Raw genomic sequence first — 21,230 nt, forward strand, 5'->3', positions numbered from 1 at the left:
GACTTTTAGTATCACAACCATGATTTAGCCTTTAGTTTTTAGTGAAACGTATGAAATCGAAAGTGCACTGCATCGAGGTATGTATCGTATCGTGGCCTATGTATCGAGATATGTATTCTATCGTGGCCTATGTATCGAGTATGTATCGTATCGTGGCCTATGTATCGAAGTATGTATCGTATCGGCAACTTCTTAATGATACCCAACCCTAATACCCAGAGTTGTGTTCTTTCTAATACTTTTTCTAATGCTATGCCAAATTCTCAGTATTCTCATTTTATAACATCAATTTGCAGTCTTTTTGCTAACCCCTTCTCACCTTTAGTACTACTGTATGTTGCAATCATCAAATTCAAAAGAAGGTGCTATTTCTTAAAAGCATTTCACACAATGTCCCAATAGATTTACTGGATTTTTCTGACCCATAAAGCGTTAACAATTGCGCAGTACATCCCTGAGACAGTCCCACACAGCTGGTATTGAAAGTTAGGCAGTTTTTCTTTTACTGTAGTTCACGCTGCATGACTCAATGTTCATATTTCAAAGAAAACACTCCCATACAAAAACTATTGTGTCACGCGTACACACAAAGACACCTGTGATGCAAACAAAAGGCAAGTGACTACAAATGATAAGAGGCAACAATAGCACGCACAGGCAGCTGCGAGCCTGTATTTTACCTCTAAAGTAAGAAGCAAGTTCTGTTTTAGCTGGAAACAGATCCAATCAGGAGTAAATATATTGTGTTTTTCCATAGCCCCAGTCCACACTTAGCTTTTTGTCTACTCGCATTCCTACAATTGTATTCTCCAAAAGATAATTAGCCACTAATGTTTACAAAAGATGGAACAGACTGTGAGTTAAAAATATCTGCGCCAGTTCTCAAGCTTCCTTATCTTCAATGGCGCTTTATGCATTTAGAGAAAATTGCTGTTCTTAAAAGGTTTGTGTAATTTCTTTCTATTGTCGGGAACTGGATATAAGACGCACTGCAAGTATATAAGAGAACAGAATCATGGCAGAAAGAGTGGAAGACAAAAATAGATAGGATATGCTATAATCACCTTTGTATAATGGAAAATAATATGACATTGATTTGATAAACAGGAAAAATGACAAATGAACTAAGGTTGTCAAAAATCAGTATCCTAAATGATAGCAAAATTAGATTTCCAACTAGATACACATTTAAACAAGTATCAGTAAATAATAATAATCATTTTTAAAGATCACATAAATGGGTCAAACCTTTTTATGCAGTTTTTGGTTATTTTAAAGCACAAAGTAATATTAAAGAAACTACTACTTTGTGTGAAAATGACACTATACTGTCTAAAAAGCCTAATATAAATCAAAATAAAGTAATGAACTAGCTTTAAACTGATCATTTAAACAATCTAAAGCCCACCCAAGCTAAACAGTATCTAAAACTGGTCATTGCTGCCTTTGTGTCAGTTTGAAATCCCAACGGACGGGGGTAATGAGGAATGACAGCTGTTAAAACCAATCCCAAATGCATATAAGCAACTCATCACACGGGCAGGACACAACTTGGGAAAAAGTAAACAAAAAGAGGAAAGACTGGAAATATATTTGAGCTAATAATTAACATTAATGTGCATTTAACTGTTTATGCTGTTTATTATTTCACTCAAAATGTTTATACACATCCCATAAAATGACAATATCCCACGAGTGCATTGTGATGACAGTAAATTCTTGCGTGGAATCCCTGAGTCTAGACGGCACTCTCCCCTGTGTCAGCTGGGGCTCCCGAACACATGGAAGGCATTCACACTGTAGCAACAGCTGATCCAGGATGAGCAGCCAGTCTGACCACACAAGTTCACACCATCTCACACATTTCACAGTGGAGACCGGACGGGGTCGCACCTGTCTCTGAACCGGACAGGGACAGGGCAGGGTGGAGGGAGTGGCAGGGTGACAATTCTTAAAAAAGGATTATTCTGGCGGCATTAAGGAGTCTTAAAACTGATTCTGGATCAGAGTTAGTTAAAGGTCCCCTATGTAACTTTCTGGTTGTCTCTATAGAGATGTTATTGCTTTACCTGGGATGTTCCACAGTATAGCTTTAAACATGAAGACAAGTAGTTGACACTCAATTTCATTTCTCTCCAGCGACTAGGTCAGGAATCGGAATACACTAGATTTCCAAGAACCCTGAAAGTGCGAGTCCGGGCACCAGCCATTCAGTGAAGAGCCATACATTCTGTGTTTGCAACGATTCCCAAGATCGAGGATTTAAAGCCGGAGAATGTTGAGAATGTTTAGTGAATTTTATCAAGTCGAAATAAGTTATTGTCCTTCTTCCTACGGGATTTGGGAAAAGCTTAATATACCAATTAGCCCCATTAGCGGCGCATTACATACGTCACGACCAAATAGCAGTGACTGGCTAAATAAAAAAAGTACCAGCCTACTGTCGAGTGAATGAATTCTAATGCTTTGCAGTCAGACAGTTTCCACAAAGTGAAACCGGCTGATGAATCAGGCTAGTTGACACCACAGAGCCACCACAAATTACAGCTCTAGGGAGAGACAAGCTGTCACACTATAAGTATTATAAGTATGTCACAGTATTTGTTTGTGATGACAACACTTGTAATTGAATAAATACAGATACACTAGACAAGTTTAGTGACATACTGTGAAACATTTCATGCAAAACCACCAGACAACCAGATGGTGGAAACCCCAACAGAAAAGTTACATAGTGTACCTTTAAGTCTTGGTAAGTGCTGGTTCAGTCCTGCTTAATAGATTTTAGTCGTGGTTTATTGGCACCCGGTACTGTCAAAGTCCAGACCTAGTTTATTCCCTGCAGTGTGCAATAAAATAATCTAACTCCCCTGAGTGTGAACTAGTCCTATTATGCTTTTATACTGGCAATAACAACTCCATACATTGCAATTAGAGGCACAAATACAACTTACTTTGTCCTGTCATATCCCACTTTAATCCTAATTAAACACTCCCAATAGTGTGTTTGCCTGAAATAGAAAATATAGTCCCTTTCTCACAACCACTTTACCGTTGACAGCCTTAACAACACATCTCACGCAATCAACTCTGGCTCTAAGTGGCCACGAGTCTTTCTTCCATACACTGTAGAAAATCAGTTTTGAGAGGGAAAAAAAATTAAGAATTGTCATTGTGAGTCTGGAAAGGAAATAAGCTCTTAAGTAGCAGCCCGTTGTTTGATTGGGTCAATTATGGAGGCTTGCCTTTCCACCATCTGTACATAAAATTGGATGGTGTTACTTATTACTACTTTTACTTCAATTTAGTAGCAGTACTATATAAAGGACTCTGAACTGCCACAGAGGCAACATGGGGAGTAGTAACAGCAGCAGAATCGCTAAACAGAGGATCAATGTCAAAATAATAAAAGGAGAATTTTGCAAAGTCAGTGTCAAAATAGGAGTAAAACAGTAGTAGTTATAGTTGTAGCTATGGCTGCAACAATACTCAAAATATTGTGATCGTATCGTCAGAGTTCTCACAGTAATATTGAATTACAAGTCTTTTTGCTTAAATAGACAGAGGAAACTACATAGACCATGATCCTTTGCTCCATTTCACTGTAGGCTACAAGAAGAAATAACAGTTTTAAGCACTTTTAAATTTTAGTTCTTTGGATTAAATCTTGTCAAGGCATTTTTTTAGAGGAAAAAGTATCATTTTAACAGTTTTGTTTGCCTCCACAAAATGTCACAATACAGTAAATATCATACCATGACATGTATATCGTGAAAATATAATAGAGATTTGGATATTGTTACATCCCTAATTGTGAGCCTCCCATCCATATCGTAAGCTTTCCCACGATATCGCAATAAATATCCTACCGTGAGGTTCATACCGTGACGATATCGAATTGTGAGACTTAGATATCATTACACCCATAGTTGTAGCAGCAGTAGTATTAGTGGTAGTGTAAGTAGAAGTTGTAGTAGTATTGTATAGTGTAGTAGTTTCAACACTAGGGATATAACGATATCCAAAATTCACTGTACGATATTATCAATATGCATCTTACGGTACGATATTTATTGCGATATTTTGGAGAAGCTATTGTAGGTATTTTAAAAGCAATAAGTATCCTAACAAGACTCAGTGCACATCAATACTGTTATAATCCCAAGAATTAGTAAATAAGTAAAAAAAAAAAACATATTTCTTCATTTCTTCTTGTTTGCACTGAAATGAATCATGGGATATGGACTTCCCTACGTTTCTTAGCCGTTACTACTATAAAAAAAATACATTTAAGAAAATTTACTTGATTCGATATATTGTGACAGCCCATGATATTATTGAGAGACCTTTGACGATACAATATCACGATATTTCGGGTATTGTTACATCTCTATTCAACACCTTATAATAGTATATTTAACAACTTATTTGATGCGTGCCTTTATTTTATCATACACAACAAAATGACGAGGCTCACTGCTGCAGAGAGAGGAGTGACGCTTTTTCAATGCAAAGGGCGCCCCCATGAACACTTCTTATTTGGAAGGTGGCAGCTAGCGGATTGGATATGTCCAACTACAGGAGCACCATTTCACCAGAGCAATTACTTACTGGTAGTTTGTGAAATTTCCTTCACTGACAATGCCAATAAAACCTTCTGATTTCTGAGATCTACGATGCATTAAGTCAGTGGAAAAATGTGTTTTGGTCCAAGTCTGAATTAGAGCAGAAGGAAAAGGGAAAAAAAAACGCAAAAATAGGCATAGATCAGAGCTTCTTTAAAAACATAAAAAGCAGTATATGTTTTTGAATATTCATATGTGACACTCATCGCCACCTGTCTCCCTTAACCCACACTGCACTCACACCATCCATATGCGTTTGACACTCATCTTGTGCAAATGCATTCATAACATGTTCGGTAATTGGGTGGAAGTCGCACCTGTCTCGCAGATTTGGCTGTGCTATGAAGGATATAAATAAAACATCAGCTTATAACAAATGTGACAACGTGACGGCGTCCATCTTGACAGTTAAACATAAGCTCTGGGTTATTTGCGAGCGGAAAATTCCAGTTTTTTCCTCAGTAGCCAATATTGGAAAACAGGTTAGGGTTGGCTTCTTCTTGGGTGATGGCTAACCTCTCCGTTCAGAGCTGGGTAAATGAAAAGCACTGAGGCATTGCACAGTTAAACCAGCCAGGCTCGTACGTATTACACTGTCACTGTAGCTGTATAAACGCAACGCTCTGAGCACTTGGGGTTCTTTTTCAAATAACACCAGGTTCCACCACACAAAGAGACAGAGTTTCTTTGGTGTGAATTTTACTACAGAAGTCAAGAAAAATGCATTCGGGAATACAATGTACTTTCTTAGTAGTACTCAGCCAGAAGTAACCGAGTTTGATTGCAATTTTGACATCTGTAGGAGTAGTGGAAGTAGCTTAGGTAGTAACTAGAGAACTAAAACTATAAAATTACTTAACCGTGGAATTCTAAAGCTAACAGCCGTGCATTATTTTTCTATAAAGTAGTTCGGGCAACAATTGAATCACTGCTCTATATCGGTACGTTGTGAGGAATACCGGCTCGAACGTCCCCCTGGCTTGAAAGTCCCAGCTCGAGCGTCCCATTCTCTCGGCTTGAACGTCCCCCTCCTCCCTCAAGGCGCCGACTTCTCTTGCTCGGGAGAGGGGGACATTCTCGCCGGCCTTTAGTCAGCTGTGTCACACACTGTGATGTATTGAGTTAGAAAATCAGCTTCTATATCATAATAAAATGAAATGTGAATGAAGCCAGACCAAATGTCGGGCCTTGTTTATGTCATTTTACTGATCTTCCTGAAGCTGCACACATTTTTCCAGTATGTAATATCAATATAATCACCATTTGCTCATAAAAATTCATTATGAAATCATATTTTAATTAATTTTTCTTGTCCCCCATGTCCTATAACTGTTGATTTGGGAAGAAATATTAATTATTTCCTTACCTGCTTGCCATGAACTTAATTTGTAAGCAGCACAACACAAGAAACTTAGAAAGCTACAGAATTTGTTCAAAAATAATTCAGAATAACTTATATAAATAGTTGTGGCACAGTTGAGACCACATTATTTTTGCACTTTTTTTTGTATGCATGAACAAATATGTTGAGATACATTGTAAGTTTGTTTTTTTCATATGTATATAGATCAACTAACTTAGTTTCATGAAGGGTACAATTCAGGGGGACTTTCCAGCTGGTTCCCGTTGTGGGCATCGCCATCGCAATAAACAAATGAAGTACTGTTAGGAGGGACGAGCTTCAACTAAAACAGAAACAACTAAGTTAAGCTTTGAACATCCATGGACAGCCAAAAGGTGAACCTATTTTCAGTTTGTGTCACCATAATATAAGCGGATTAAACAACAAGAAGCAGTGCGTTATCCTTTCCTTAACTAAACCATTACTTATTTTTCCTTCCTCTGCCTTTCACAAACCCACACCACAGCTTTTTTACTTCCAGATATCATATTTGTGAAACTAATAAACATTCATAGCTTTGGGCAACCTTTTATATGCTCCATAACATAGGCAGCACCCAGATCCATCCCTCTCTGCACAGTCAGCATCATAAATAATAACTTCAATATGGGATTTGCATGCCCCCAAAAGTGCCAAGCATTTTTGGGGGCATGCTAACTAAGACTGATCCTCCATAGAGCTTCTGCATCTGCCACCCACATTCTATTCCAGACCATCTTCCCACATCACCGAATGACACAGGTGATTTCATTGCAACTCATACATTTTCTTTACCACATAGGCATCCTCAAAATAGCACTGAATCGGATTATATTTTTGCTTTGATGTTGTAATGCGTCTCTAATGTTTCAACAAGGGAGTATAGGGTAAGGTGGTACAGTGTATTCTGCACTGTATGGGTTTTTTAGTGTGTTACTTAATCCATAAAACCATGTTCTTGCACTTGGCACAGAGGACATGACATCATTTCACAACACCTGAACCGTCCTGTGTGATTCAGGATTATGTAAGAGGCAGTAAAAAACAAATCTGACCAAACTAGCTCCAATCTTTACATGTAAAATCTTGTCAAGAAGATGTACACCACTGAAATGATCATGTCCCATGTGGAGTCAGTAGTGAAGGTGAAGATGTAATAACCAAACCTTATTGGAATCTAAATGAACCCAGTGACTGCATCTGGTAGGGCATCTGTTGTAAAACTTGCCTTATTCATTGTATATAATTAGAGCATAGTGTGAGATTGAATGTGCAGCAACCTTACAACTCAAGGAAATTCACGCAATCTTTACTTTGACATCATACAACGTGCAACTTAAAGGGGCACTATGTAACTTTCTGATTGGGGGTCCGTCACCTGCTTGTTTCTATGGATATGTCACTGCTCTGCTTTGCTTTCCTTTATATTTATTCTATTACAGGTGATTTTATAGCTCAAAAAACCTAGAAAAACAGCCATTCTGACTTTGAGGGGTTTGCCTCTCCATAGATCTAACTCGTAACTTGGTCCGGTTTGGTCTCCGTGAAGATAGAAAGGTTTAATACCAGACAAAGCAATAACATCGCCACAGAGAAAAGCATTTGACGGACCCTCCACTAGAAAAGTTACACAATGCACCTTTAACGATTACCAACATAAATTCAGAAGAGCTGATATCAAAGACTAATACATGCTTAATATTCATTCATATCACCCTGGCTGCCACTGCTAATCCTCTGGGCCAAAGCAGGGTTCTCCACTGGGTTCCTATCACCATCACCACCCCCCTGTCCCACCTCACCCTCCCTCCCTCCTCCCTCTCTCCCTCTCTCTTCTTCCTCCCTCCTCCTCCTCCTCCCTCTGGTGGTGCTGTCAGGCTGCCCCATCCAGGAACTGGGAGAGAAAAAAAAAGCCATCTGGTGTTTGTTTGGGACAGGCAGGAGGATGCACTGTTTGGAACTGTGAGTAATCAACAATGGTGCTCACGATTAGGTGTCCAAACTTGAGCCGCCGCAGTGACTTATGATGACTTAATTTGGGGGTAGGAGCGAGATGACTTCACGTAAGGGGGTGTGCGTGAGGTGCCCCAGGTGTGCCAGTTATGACGCTACAGTATTGTGTAGTTTCACAATGGCAGACACGACTAGTCTGTCTATAACCTCAACATTGTGTTAATCTGTGACTCAAGTCCAAATATGACATTAACCTATATTCACCGTGCGCACAGCTGTTCCGTGGCATCTGCTATAGGCTATCACACTAAAGATTATCAATGTAACCAGCTTGCTTTTCGGTCTACCTTACCACCGCTACTTGGTTCAACTAGTCTCATACAGGTGCGCGCAAGAACCCACCAGTAAATCAAAGGTTTTGCTCTCGCTTGAGGCTACTTACCAAGCAGGGCACAGGCGAGGAGAAGCCGGAGCGCACTGGTTGCCATTGCCCCACAGATCTATGACTTGTAGTATTTCCTTGTGGATGGCGAAGACGAGAATGCGATGTCTTTCTCTACAGTCTGTCAGTCAAATCTTCTGTGCTCGCTCCTGTGGTTACCCGCTTATCCTGAAAGGAGGAAGAAGAATCCCAAGCGACAAAAGGAGTCAAAGCTAAGGGGGTTCGTGTTTGAAAGTCAAATGAGGTTTTCACCGCCACTGTCCGACTCTTGCCTTCGTGCGTCCTGCTGCGAATGGAAAAGGGTAAAAAGCTCCACTGTGTGCGTCCGTTCCTCTCGCGTTCGCCCTCACCTATCTCCTCTTTTATCACTGACGACGTGTGCGTACGGATGTATGGAAGCCGGGCGTCTAGGCGACCCAGCCCACTCCTCCCCGTTTACTACGCATCTGAGACTGCGGAGGCGATTCTCTCAGGCAGCCTCCAGAACAGAACGAACAGCGCCAAAGTCTGTGATGGTTAGCGCCTCTAACAAGACTTCAGAGGGAGCAGATCTTGATGTCAGCCCGTAATAAGCCGCCCTCCTGCCTCCACTGATGAGAGAGCAAATCAGACTAGTCCACAGCGGCTCGTTCTGTCTCTCTCTCCACGGCAAATCCCAGAGACTATCATCAATCTCCCACTATCGCTCCGCAGAAAGCCCAATGGGCGGGCGCTCCAGATAAAGCACACACGGGCTTTGTGCGCTCACAATAAATCTGATTAATCAATGAATACGACCGAGCGGAACACCGTGGACCACTCTGCCTAACGTAGCACAATCACCTGAGTGCGCACAAACGGAGCTCACCTGCCCCGTGCAAGCGCGCCGAGTCAAAAGTCCCTGTAGTTGTAATGGGACACAGTGCGCCGCGTTTCTCTGTTCCAAGGTTACTCTCCTGCTTCCTGCTTGGCTTGGCACTTTGTTTGGCCGGGCAGTTTGAAAACTTAGCAGCGTGTTGCCTGCACCCTCCCCCTTTACAAAGCCACGCCCCGTTCGCGTGGGACTTCAGGGAGACGCCAAAATCATATGCAAGTCTGTCCACTGGATTTCCAGGCCACTTCTTTTAGAATATCATGAATAGGTTTAACCAAGTGGAGGATAATTAAGGCTCAAAAGTAGACATTTTCTCACTCTTTTTTTGTTTAGGGTATGCGTACAAAGTACAATACACTGACCGATTCACTTCAAACGCTCAAAGCTTGCTCGAGCTCTCAAACATGCAACAGCAAAACTCACGTGTGTTAATTTGGTCAGATAATTATGGCCCTAAAGCCTAATTAATATTTTAAACTGAAATAATGCTGACTTGTAAACCTGTAAGACTGAGCATTTAACCTCCAAAACCACACACTATCTTTTCTACTGATAAGAAAAAATCTAGTTCATACTTGACAAGTCTAAACTGAGAAACTGAGAAACTGTGTCTTTTAAAAACCTTGAGAAAGCTTTAGTCCAAAAATCGAAAAGTATTATTAGCAAGTTTGTTTATAAAGTTTCAAACTTTAATTAGAGTAGTGCAAAATTAGGTCTCAAACAAAGCATTATCTACTAATTATTTCGAGAAAGTGAATGTTTGAAATGAAAAAGGAACCACTGTAAGGCTGATTGTTGTTGTTGTTGTTGTTGTTGTTTTCATCGGCTCTGACCACTGTTTTGTCCTTGTACATTAACACCTCTTTACTTATAAAATAAAGATCATACACTTTTCATACTTTTCTGAACTTTTGACAGTTGTAAGTTGTTGAATACCTGAGGAGTCCATCCATCTTTGTAAGGTACTGTCAGAACGTGTGGTTTTGGATGGTCACACAAAGTGAAGGAGGTTTGAACAAGTGCACCGTGGTCCAAAGGAGATGTGTTGAATATGAGAGCAGTTGCCTGAAGCGGTGATAAACCTTTCAGTTACAGGATCTCCCAAAGGTGCACAGGGTGATACTGAGGTGGCCGTGAATCACCCAAATGTCATACGTTATTCTCAACAAGTGAAACATGTTTATTAATACAATAGCCTTTGTATTTATGGTGTCGTCATGCAGTGATGACAAAAGTCACCTTCTCATGCACAGCATTCATCTAGCAGCAGTGGTCTAGACAGAGCCCCCTCCATCACATTCACACACGCACACACATACACACATTCACGCACACATGTGCACGCACACATACACACACACACACACGCACACACACGCACACACACGCACAGCCTGATTCTCACACCCCACTCCTGCAAACAGAAGACTGGCAATCACAGTAATGAGCTGCCAGTCTGCTTAGGAGCGCCTTCATGAAAGAGAAAACACCAGCTCCTCAACACGTACAACCCGAGCTGAGAAACTTGCACATTTGGATTTTTGGGCCTAAGAATAGTTTAAAGGCAAGATGTGACAGAAAGTATAAATCTTTGCTTTGTGAGGAGTGTGATGTCGTATATTGGAAAGATATACAAAGATACAAATCTAAAAGAGACATATAGAATCCACTTTGTCAAATGAAAACAGTTACAGCCATGTATTCATGCTCATCTTTCACAAGGTTAAATTAGACACACTCAAGGTACACCCAAGTCTTACAGGTTCTGATTGCTGGAATCAAACTAACAACCTCCTTGTTAAAGTGCCAGACTGTCCATCATGGCCACCATGCACCTCTGTACACGGTAGCACTGAGACATCAGCATGCTGGCTCAGTAGCACTAAGATAAAATGACAGCCCCCTGCTTGCTTCCATCGGCGCCTCTGTAAAAGCATGTCTTGCATTCATATGTTCATATATTAAACATGTTAAACAAAATATGAGATGGTCTATGCTAATGTATGTCATGTTAACATTAATATTTTATTATAGATTTTACCATTTACAGGCCAGATGTATCGTAACATTCCTTGTTCAGGCATTAATACGACTTGAGTTGATGTATATAGTTATTTCATGTATTGGACATTTTGATGTTCAAAATGACATTTGTGCCTCAGTATTCAGTCTAGAGTTCAGGTTTCACATCTGGTCTTAAATGTTATTCAGGCCCATCTGACCCTCTGCACCTATGTCATACAGAAGAAGTCATTAGATCAAATTTGATTTAGGAATCAATAATGGTTTTACTGTAGGGTTTATTTGCTCACAGAACAATAAGTTATTGCCAGATGGCTCCTGCTCTTGAATGGTGAGTGGTTGAAACTGACTGTCTATTAAATCATTCTTTTATGTTAACAGACTATGGGGCCTTCATTACACACCGCACATTGTTTACATTTTCAGTATGTGAGCTGGCACTGAGTCGTAAAAGCACTCAAGACACAAATAGTCACAATGTAGAATTTCAAGGACAAAACTGAATAAAACTAAAAGAGCGTCAAGTATCAGCCACAAGAAGATTAGATCAAGTAACCCAAAAGTACACGAGTGGTCTTTTCTGGAGCAAAGTTCACTGCACTTACATCTGTTTGTATTATTTTTGCTATATTTGGGACTGAAATGAAAACCAGGCCAACCTAAGCTTAGGCCACTGTGATTTTTATGAGATCTGCAAATCATTAGAGTAGGAGGCTATGTTAGACTTTTATTAACATTTTCCAGAGACCCAAAACTTCAGCTTGTACTTTTTGAGTGACACAAGCCTCAACCGATGACACTTTTGACATGCAGCATTATGTAATAGATAACCAGATGTCCTGTCAATCATTATTTCATCTTTGCAGTGTTTCTCTTTACGACCTCTTGTACATAGCTGAGTTGTATTTGCATTACTATAGTTCTATAATATATTTTCACTTGTACATATACTGTACATTTATATAACTATGGCACACTTTTTGATACAGCGTCTTTCCACCTTCAAGGCACTCAAAGCACTTTACATCAAGAAACGTCTCACCCATTCACACACACACTCATAAACCAGTGTATGCAAGGTCGGTTAGGGGTCTTGCCCAAGGACACAATGACAACATTCATCTGTGGGAGCTGGAATCGCACCGGTCAACCATTGATGTTTATTTCGAGAGCGGGATTCAAACTAGCCTGATTCATCAGACGTTTTTACTTTGTTTCACTTCGTATAAACCGTCTAACCTCGCAGCCTTAGATTTCGTTCGCTCGACAGTAGGCGGGTACTTTTTATCATTTAACCAATCACTGCTATTTGGTCGTGAGGTATGTAATGCAGCGCTAACGGGGCTAACTGGTATATTAAGCTTTTCCCAAATCCCATAGAAAGAAGGGCAATAACGTCTTTCCCCTTGATAAAATTCACCAAACATTCTCTTTGTTCCGGCTTTAAATCCTCGATCTCGGGAATCGCTGACAACACTGAATATATCACTCTTCACTGACTGGCTGGTGCCTGAACTTGCTCTTCCAGGGTTTTTGCGAACTGTCTATTGTATTTTGACCTGACCTAGTTGCTGGAGAGAAATTAAATTGAGCGGAGGCACTAGGTAGCACCAGCCTGGCTAGATTCGAACCGTCGATCTTCAGATCAGTGGACAAATGCTCTACCAACTCAGCTACTTTCGCCCATTATCCCTTCTTTGACTCCAGCCTATTGCTATTTCTGCTTCTTAGAATTTGTTATTGTCATTTATATTTTTGCTCTTTGTTACTATAATATATTGTGATGTGTGAGTTGTTATGTCCAAATACTTTCCTTTGTAGATCAATAAAGTTTGTCTAAGTCGAAATCTAAGTCATGTAATGTATAAGAAAAGTTGCCTCGCACAGTTCCACGAGCACAGTGGACACGTTGTGGACTAGGTAGGCCATGTGCTCTACACCTGGTCTACATACTGCTCTTCTCCTAATTTTAGCCCCGGTCTCCTCAGACTGCTACAGCTCGGCCTTGTGATGACACACTTAGCGCGAGCAGCCACTTCAGCGCAACTTCACAATTCAGATCCAAACACATTTAGGACACGATCACCTCTGAACCAACTCACGCTATCTCCTCCCTAACGCCGCACTACATCCACGCCGAGATGGTTCTGAGATAAAACGCTTCAAAGGAATGTTTGCAAGAATCGCAGTTGCTTGGGATCATAATTGGTCTCCATGGAAACAGGAGACTGCATTGTATGTGCACTTGGAACATGGTCCATCACCTAGAAATAGTTGACATCCTCATTACCACTACCCCTCATCAAACCTGCACTTTATGAGAGCAGAATGGGCTTACTTTATGTGGATAGAGCTTAATATTTCAGCAGCCTGAGAGCACTGTCTGTGTGTCTTTGTGTGTGTGTGTGTGTGGGGTGTGTGTGTCTATGGGGTCGGCCATGTTACTTGGTGGCGTAGCCCAGAGTCAGGCTGAGGTTTGTTCGTTTATTTCATCATTCACACATTTTCATACTATGTCCCACAAGTATATGAATGATTTAGTGGATTTTCCTCTGTGCATTTTTCTAGAGTGAGGGTAAAAAGTGAGAAAAGTTATAAGCCCACGAATGTCACACATAAGCAAGCAATAAGAAAGTAATGTCATTTGGAGTAACATCTGAATTTGTATTATATGAAGTAATTAGAGAATTTATCTATATATTTGTCTGTACACTTTCATATGTTTTTTGTTTTGTTTTTGTTTTTTAAAACCTTTATTTAACCAGGAATGTCCCACTGAGATTTGAAGATCTCTTTTTCAAGGCAGTTCTGGCCAAGAGGCATCAACAACACAGCCCACAGACAACATTTCATATAAGTCAGACGGTTATGAAACGAGCAACACAGAAGTTATTTATAAAATGGAAACCACAATAGGGTTGTCTAAAGCATCGAAAATCAGAAACAAACTGATCCAAAAAACTAGTACCAAACTTATTTGAAGAATCAATACTAAAAAAAGTCACATTCACAGAAATTAGCCTCTCCTGAATAGCTTTAGCAGGATCTTTAGTTATATCAGAACAAGTATAAGAGCACATAGACTAGTATACGCACATGGAACACTATGGAATCTATCTGGAGGTCTAAAGGATTACACAGAAATAAAGACAGCATGGTAATACAGCAGAAAGTATGTTTTAATGTTAAAAATCAAATTCTGTTGTCTAAATAAGAGTGTTTTTTAAAATTATCAACGTGGTATCAGAATCTATATTGAATATTGAGTCTATTCCTTAATATTCACATCGAATTTGACATTTTTATATTGTGACAACACTGATGCCCAAGGGATTTAAAAGGGACACTACAGTATGATTAAACCAGATCAATATAACCAGCAGATCAACCGATCACATGAAAAATGAACAAAAGTGGCTTGTACATGTCCAGATAGAACAACATTTGAAGCAAATGTGCACACACATACATATGCAAAAGCTGAAACGTGAGAGCAAAGCATGATGGGAAGATATTTGGTTAACTTAGAAACCATGCAAATATTGCCCTGTAGTGTTTATCTGTACAAACAAGGTCACAACCAGAAGGCTAAAAGTTTGTTCATATTCATATTCATATTTTACACTGTGTCCATGTGGGGCTTATGTCAAGGATATTGACTATTTCCAAACACATTGTACACAGTGGAGATTCACATTTCAGCCTTGATGTTTGTGGATATCCTCAAAAGTCAGAGTAAAGTAAATGTATGAATAAACGATTCAGCGAGCACCTTTAAACTGAAGTTTCACAGGATGGCACTAAATTTAGACATTTCCATGGAGACGAGCAGGTGATCCCACCAGGCCAAGTTACATTTCAGATCCCAGGGAAACCCGCCCACAGAATGTTTTTGTGAGCAATAAAAATATAAATGCTGCATTTGTATTTGTGACAAGGTGAATGAAGGACTTTCAAAATATAATGCTAAATTAAATAACTAAAACACCACTGGACATAGCCCAGAAAATAAATAAAACTAAACTAAACTGGAAAAGGTCACACAGGTTCGTTAACTGACTTGACAGAGACAGTTCATTTACCAAAAGATATGCATAATTTATAATTTAGTTTTTGCTGAGTTTCATTTAAAAGAATAAGTTGAACTGTCACACAATTGCCTTACCCCTTTTTGACATGTTAACGGTCAAAAGAAATACCATTAAACAGAATAAATAAGTTGGGGCAGAAACAAAGACCAAGAAGTGATGCTACATTGTTATATGCAGTTTGACGTAAAGGAGACATTTTGTGCATAATCCCTATATTTAGAAAAGATCATGCTACCTGGCACTACTCTGAACCTGAGCTATTATGTGTGAAGTGGATGGCAGAGCAGCTTGTACTGGCCCTGACTCTGGCTCACAGACTGGAGAGAGCAGAGATCACAGAGCCATGGACATGGAGCCAGAGAGTAGAGTTTGTTTATGGTCCAGCAAACTGCACTCACCTCTCTAATTACAGCACCCCTCCCCCACTCTTTCTGTTCAGGCCGAGTCTCACTACAGCAATGGGACACTTGCAGATTTGATGTGCCAATATATTTTGGTGAATCATACCCTAATTCTCTCACAAAAGTTATGACAGCATCTGCTGCTTTCACAATAACAACTGCTATGGATATGCCTGTTGCAGTGATTTGGTGCATAAAGAATATTCCTGTATCGTGTGTATCTGTGCTCTTTGGTCTTCTTCTATCAGACTGCAGCAACGTAGACAGCATCTAGTGGAGATACGTGAGAATACAAAGGCTCGCTTGGACTCCACTCGGTCCAGCTGTGACTCCAGTGTCGGAACAGACACTTGTATCAGGACCAGAGCTCTGTTGTGCTGTTGCGGTCACCGTCTATGAAGCTGCACACACAAGACCACAATAATTATTAATTTATTAAGGGAAAAGGCTGTGGTGGACACTGGTGTCTGGCAAAAAAAAGATCCAACAGATCAAATCCGGAGCACCATAGCACCACCAGATGGCACGGTGTTAGGTCTGAGCTCCTCTTGTAACTTTGAATTATATGCAATACTCGCAGCCACTGGACCAGAGTTGGACCACGTGCAGGCAGCCAGATGAAACAGGGTCGGGTCATCCAATCTAATCACACATGGTAGCTTTAAAAACATATATTATATCTACGGAATGGGGAAAAGCTTGTGCATATGGTGCATATAAGAGGATGTCGAAACCTGTAAATAGCATATCGTTAGCCTAAAAGCATAACTTCCTAGTCTTTTTTTTTTTTGGCCAAATTGTGATGCCTGCCTAACTTTACTCTCCTACCACTGCTGCATCACCCTGCCTTATTGCCTATGCCCTCAGCCTATCAGAACCATTGTTAAGAATCTAAAATCACTCTCTGCCTTAGTCATCTCTATACAATATCAGTAAAAAAAAATACCAGTGTGCTTGCTAAAAAATGTGTTTTTTTCTTCTTTTCCCAAAACATTCAAATATGACTTAGGCAACTATGCTGTGCTATTTTTGTTTGGGGATCCGTTACCTGCTTGTTTCTATGGATATATAATTTCTCTGCCTGGAATGTTCCACAGTATGACATTAAACAGCTTTACCTTACATTTAATAAATTAGAGGTGGTTTAATAGCTCAAAAATACCTAGAAAAACAGGCATTCTGACTGTGAGTGGGGTCGCCTCTCCACAGACCTGACCTGTAACTTGGTCTGGTTTGGTCTCCATGAAGATAGAAAGGTTTAATATCATACTGTGAAACATTCCAGACAAAACAATAACATTTCCATGAAGAAAAGCATATAACAGACCCTCCACCAGAAAAGTTACAGAATGCACCTTTAATAACGCTTCAAATTGAAAAACATGCACTCACACAGTCATAATAACAGACCATGGTTAACTTACAAATTAGGCAAAGTGTTCTTCTCAAAGGCTTAACATTGACAGTACTGGGGATCAATCTTTCAACTTTTGATTTAATGGGAGAACTTATCAACCGCTCCAGTGGACGTAGAGGAACAAAACCTTACCAAACTAATGCAACCGACACTTATCTGAAGCCCACATAATGACAGGGATAGATTAAAGCTACCATCCGTTCAGACAAAGCAGCAGAAACGCAAGAGCAAAGTGGCCATTGTATCTAAGTGACATTCAGGCCATATTAGAATGCTATAAACACTATGACATTTGTGTCTTTATACTATAATTATTTGACATTTTAAACCAGCAAATACCCTGACACCAGCAATCCCATCTGTAATTTTACTATCACAGCACTAATAAAGCTGTTATTATTCCAAACTCATGCATAAACGGCCCTGTGGACTTGAAACCGACTCAGAGCTCCACTTTTGTAGTAGGTTCATGAATGAAACATGAGAGTGTTTATTGAGTTAAAATGGGCAGAAAAGCTCTAGAGCATATATGTCATTGCCTAAGTGCATGTCATAGTGATGGATTTCATAAGAGCTAGTGTACGACTGACCAGGAGAGACAGGCACTGAGCAGGTTTGTGTACTGTGAAGCCTCTCTCACCAAGTACCACTTCTAAAAAAATGTGGTTTTCCAAGTCTGTAATGAACTCAATCTGTTCTAGACTTATGCCAAGAGCTAATGGGGATTAAGAGACAAATGCATTGCTAAATATGGGAACAATGGAACTACAGCAGACCAAACCACTACTTAACTAGGACTACAACAAATGTTTAAACCAGAACTAAACCAGGTCTTAATTAGGACTTGAAGACTTTAGAACTAAACTAATACGGAAGCGTCCAAAACCAGATTTAAAAGAAATTTAAAAGAAGGACTAAACCAGGATAAACTTAGACAGGCTGGCACCACCTAGTGCCTCTACTCAATTTAATTTCTCTTCAGTGACTAGGTCATTAATTGGAATACACTAGACCAGGGGTGTGCAATCTTTTTGGCTCGTGGGCCACAAAGGGTTCTAAAATTTGCCGGAAGGGCTGGACCAGGAGCATATGGATGGAGTGGAGAGAAGAAAATAACATGGGATATGTAGAAAACCTGTGCTTGAATTTCAAGTGAAAATCATTACAAAGCATTAGAACAAAATATCTGTCTTTCAAGTCCCACGGTATTTACTGTTGATTAAAATTACTCTTAAAAAACTGAAAATTAAATTACTAAAATACATCTTATTTTTATTACTAACAGTTACTATTTTAGAGCACTGAAAGTTCTGTTATCCTTCAGGATTTTATCATCATCACTCTCCTCCTGCCTCTTTATTTCAAAAATGGTAGGAGATGCAGATCTACTTGTCCTACTCCTTCTATTCACATTGTGTCCCCAGTACCAAAATTCAACAATGCCAGTGCCAGCGTGCCAGTATGCAGGCATGTCATGTTTGATCTGGTGTGCATTGTTTATATTGAGAACATACGTGCACGTGCACACCACTCACGTGCACAACTTAACAGAAATGACATGTAATACGTAAATGCATTTTTACATAACAGCAGAGAAACTTACTTTTGATTTCAGTGGGAACAGTGTTGTTGGTGTCCCTTTTTAGCCAGGACATCAAAGTATGGAGTTAGGTTTGCTGTGGTGATTCTCAGGATGGAGACACTTTTTAAAATATTCCATCCAGTTTGTATTTGCAGAGGTCGCTGGTGCTAGGCTAGTGCATGTCAATGGCCATAGTTAGCCTGTAACTAAAAATAGTCTTACCCACTCCACAAAGCACCCGAGGTAATACAATTATCGACCAGACTGTCGATGTAAATGTCTGTGTTTATAAAATAATTTTAGAAGTAAAACAAACCTTGCATTTGAAAGATTTATGTCTGAGCAGCTGCAGTGAGTTGTACTTCCTGATAGAAAGTTTGGGAGCGGCGGACTGATATATGAGAAAATAGTCCCTCAACATACAATGATTAATGCAATGCAAGGTTAGTTTTATTTGAAACATTATTCTATCAACACAGACATTTACATCGGCAGTCTGGTGTAATAATAGATTTCCTTAGGGTGCTTTGTGGAGTGGGTAAGATTGCTTTTAGTGGCAGGTTAACTATGGCCATTGACATGCACTAGCCTAACACCAACGACCTCTGCAAATACAAGGACTGGATGGAATATTTTAAAAAGTGTTTCCACACGTCTCCAACACTCTGGCTTATTAGGAAATTTGGTCGTATGTTCAAAATTCTGGACTGTCCCTTTAATACGAACATTTTAAGACCAAAATAACAAGGCTCACTGTAGCAGTTACAGAGAGAGGTGACAATTTTTCAATGTAGTCATTTGGAAACAGAGTCAGTGGAGCTGGAAATGCCCCCCATGATCACTTTCTATTTGGAACATGGCGGCTTGCACATTAGCTGTGTGCATTTATATATACAGTCTATGATTTTGTCATGTTTAGTCCTAATTTGGACGTGATGTGAAAGTCCAGGATAAATACTGAAATCACCCAAAGCAAAACTAGGCCTAAACAGGAAGAAAACCCCAACAAAGCTCACTAAACAGGCCTAAACTTAAAGGGTATGTTTTGCAGTATCAGTCCTTACCCCGCGGTTTGAGAATCACTGAGGCCCATTCAAGCCATTCACTAAGTCAGTCAGGATGATAGAGTCCCAATTTCGTTCTTTTACGCCACACTTCACATCTGCAGGAAGATTACACGCCGCATTGCCAGATAACCTATCATTATACACTGTAGGCTGGCGCAGTCACAGTCGTAATTTTGTCTTTTCTAGTATAAAAAGTGTCATGTTTTGAGCTTAAAAATACACCAAAACCCATAAAAAAACTCAAGCTGTGTAAATTTGCAGCCATGTAAGTAGCATTAGTTGGCCCTGACACAAAATCAGTACATTTTCCACTATGTTAAATATTAATGAGGAAAGCTTTTAATGTGGATGTGTCTTTGGTGTATGGCTCCAGCCCCTCACCTTTCATGGCCCTCGCTATGTCCCCTCTGATTTTACACTGCTCTGAATGAGTGCCCTTTAATGTGATTGGCATTAGGGCCTCATAATTACAGACAGAGGTAGAGTAATGCAGCAGAAATCTTTCATCGGAGCAGAGCACTAGTATTTATGGCCGTGAAGGTTCCAGGCGGTGATGGGCAGTTCTGTGATGTGTCTGTCTGTGTAGTGCAGTACAAGTCGGGTTGTGAGTTGAATGTTAAGAGTATATGTATATATCTTGTCACAGTATGGGGAATGGGCCATCTCTGCAATTCATGAATACACTGAAAAAACAACAACACTTGTATTAGAATGCAACTCTAACCCAAAGTAATATCTGTTTTAATTCATTTTTGGTCAGTATTCATATGCACCAAATCTGTATTTTATTTATGTATTTCCACCTCAAGGACTACAGGTGTAAGTTAGTATTCATGCTATAACCTGGGACCAGCATCTTTCCTCTGTTGTATTGTTGTGCACTGTCCCTGTACAAATAAAAAGCAGACCATACTATATTATAATATAAAAGTAGTACAAAAAGCAGCATTAGACATTAAATCATTCCAAATAATCATGTAAAGGGCACATATTATGCTATTTTCTAATTTGTTATAATGTTGTTTCCTCGTCACAATATGAATATTTAGGTTCTGTTTACATGTGAATGCTTCTGGTGACGGCGTTTCTGGGGCTTAAAAACACAAAAATCTGAAACCACACCCCAGAGTGGAAAAGTCTGAATACGCTCCGCTTATCCGTTTCTGTCTACACTGCCCAAAACGCAAAGCTCGCGTCACATACAACACCACCTAGCCTGGCATGCACACCCAATCAAATTCCACACACTTTTGTGTCACCGTATGCATGCAGATTTCCACCTGAAAACGCTTGTCTAAATGTGAAATAAAAAGTAAAGACGTGACGGCACTTTTGCGTCCTCTGTTCAGACTGTCATCATATAAACGTAGCCTTAGTCTGAGTTCTTCTCTCAAGC

The 21,230-nt window shown here is 39.9% G+C and overlaps 1 protein-coding gene across 1 annotated transcript in view; it reads right to left on the reverse strand.

The window, feature by feature from the left end:
- Nucleotides 1-9,332, reverse strand: part of igsf3 (immunoglobulin superfamily, member 3) — a 197,396-nt gene extending 188,064 nt beyond the window's left edge. The window contains exon 1 of the mRNA XM_020931924.2: nucleotides 8,402-9,332. Coding sequence (XP_020787583.1) covers nucleotides 8,402-8,447 — 46 coding nt within the window. The 5' untranslated portion in view covers nucleotides 8,448-9,332. The remainder of the gene's footprint in view (nucleotides 1-8,401) is intronic.
- Nucleotides 9,333-21,230: the final 11,898 nt, after the last annotated feature.

This window comes from Boleophthalmus pectinirostris, unplaced genomic scaffold, assembly GCF_026225935.1.
Source record: "Boleophthalmus pectinirostris isolate CB_2022bp ecotype Guang Dong unplaced genomic scaffold, ASM2622593v1 HiC_scaffold_1, whole genome shotgun sequence".
Classification (NCBI taxonomy): Eukaryota; Metazoa; Chordata; class Actinopteri; order Gobiiformes; family Gobiidae; genus Boleophthalmus; species Boleophthalmus pectinirostris.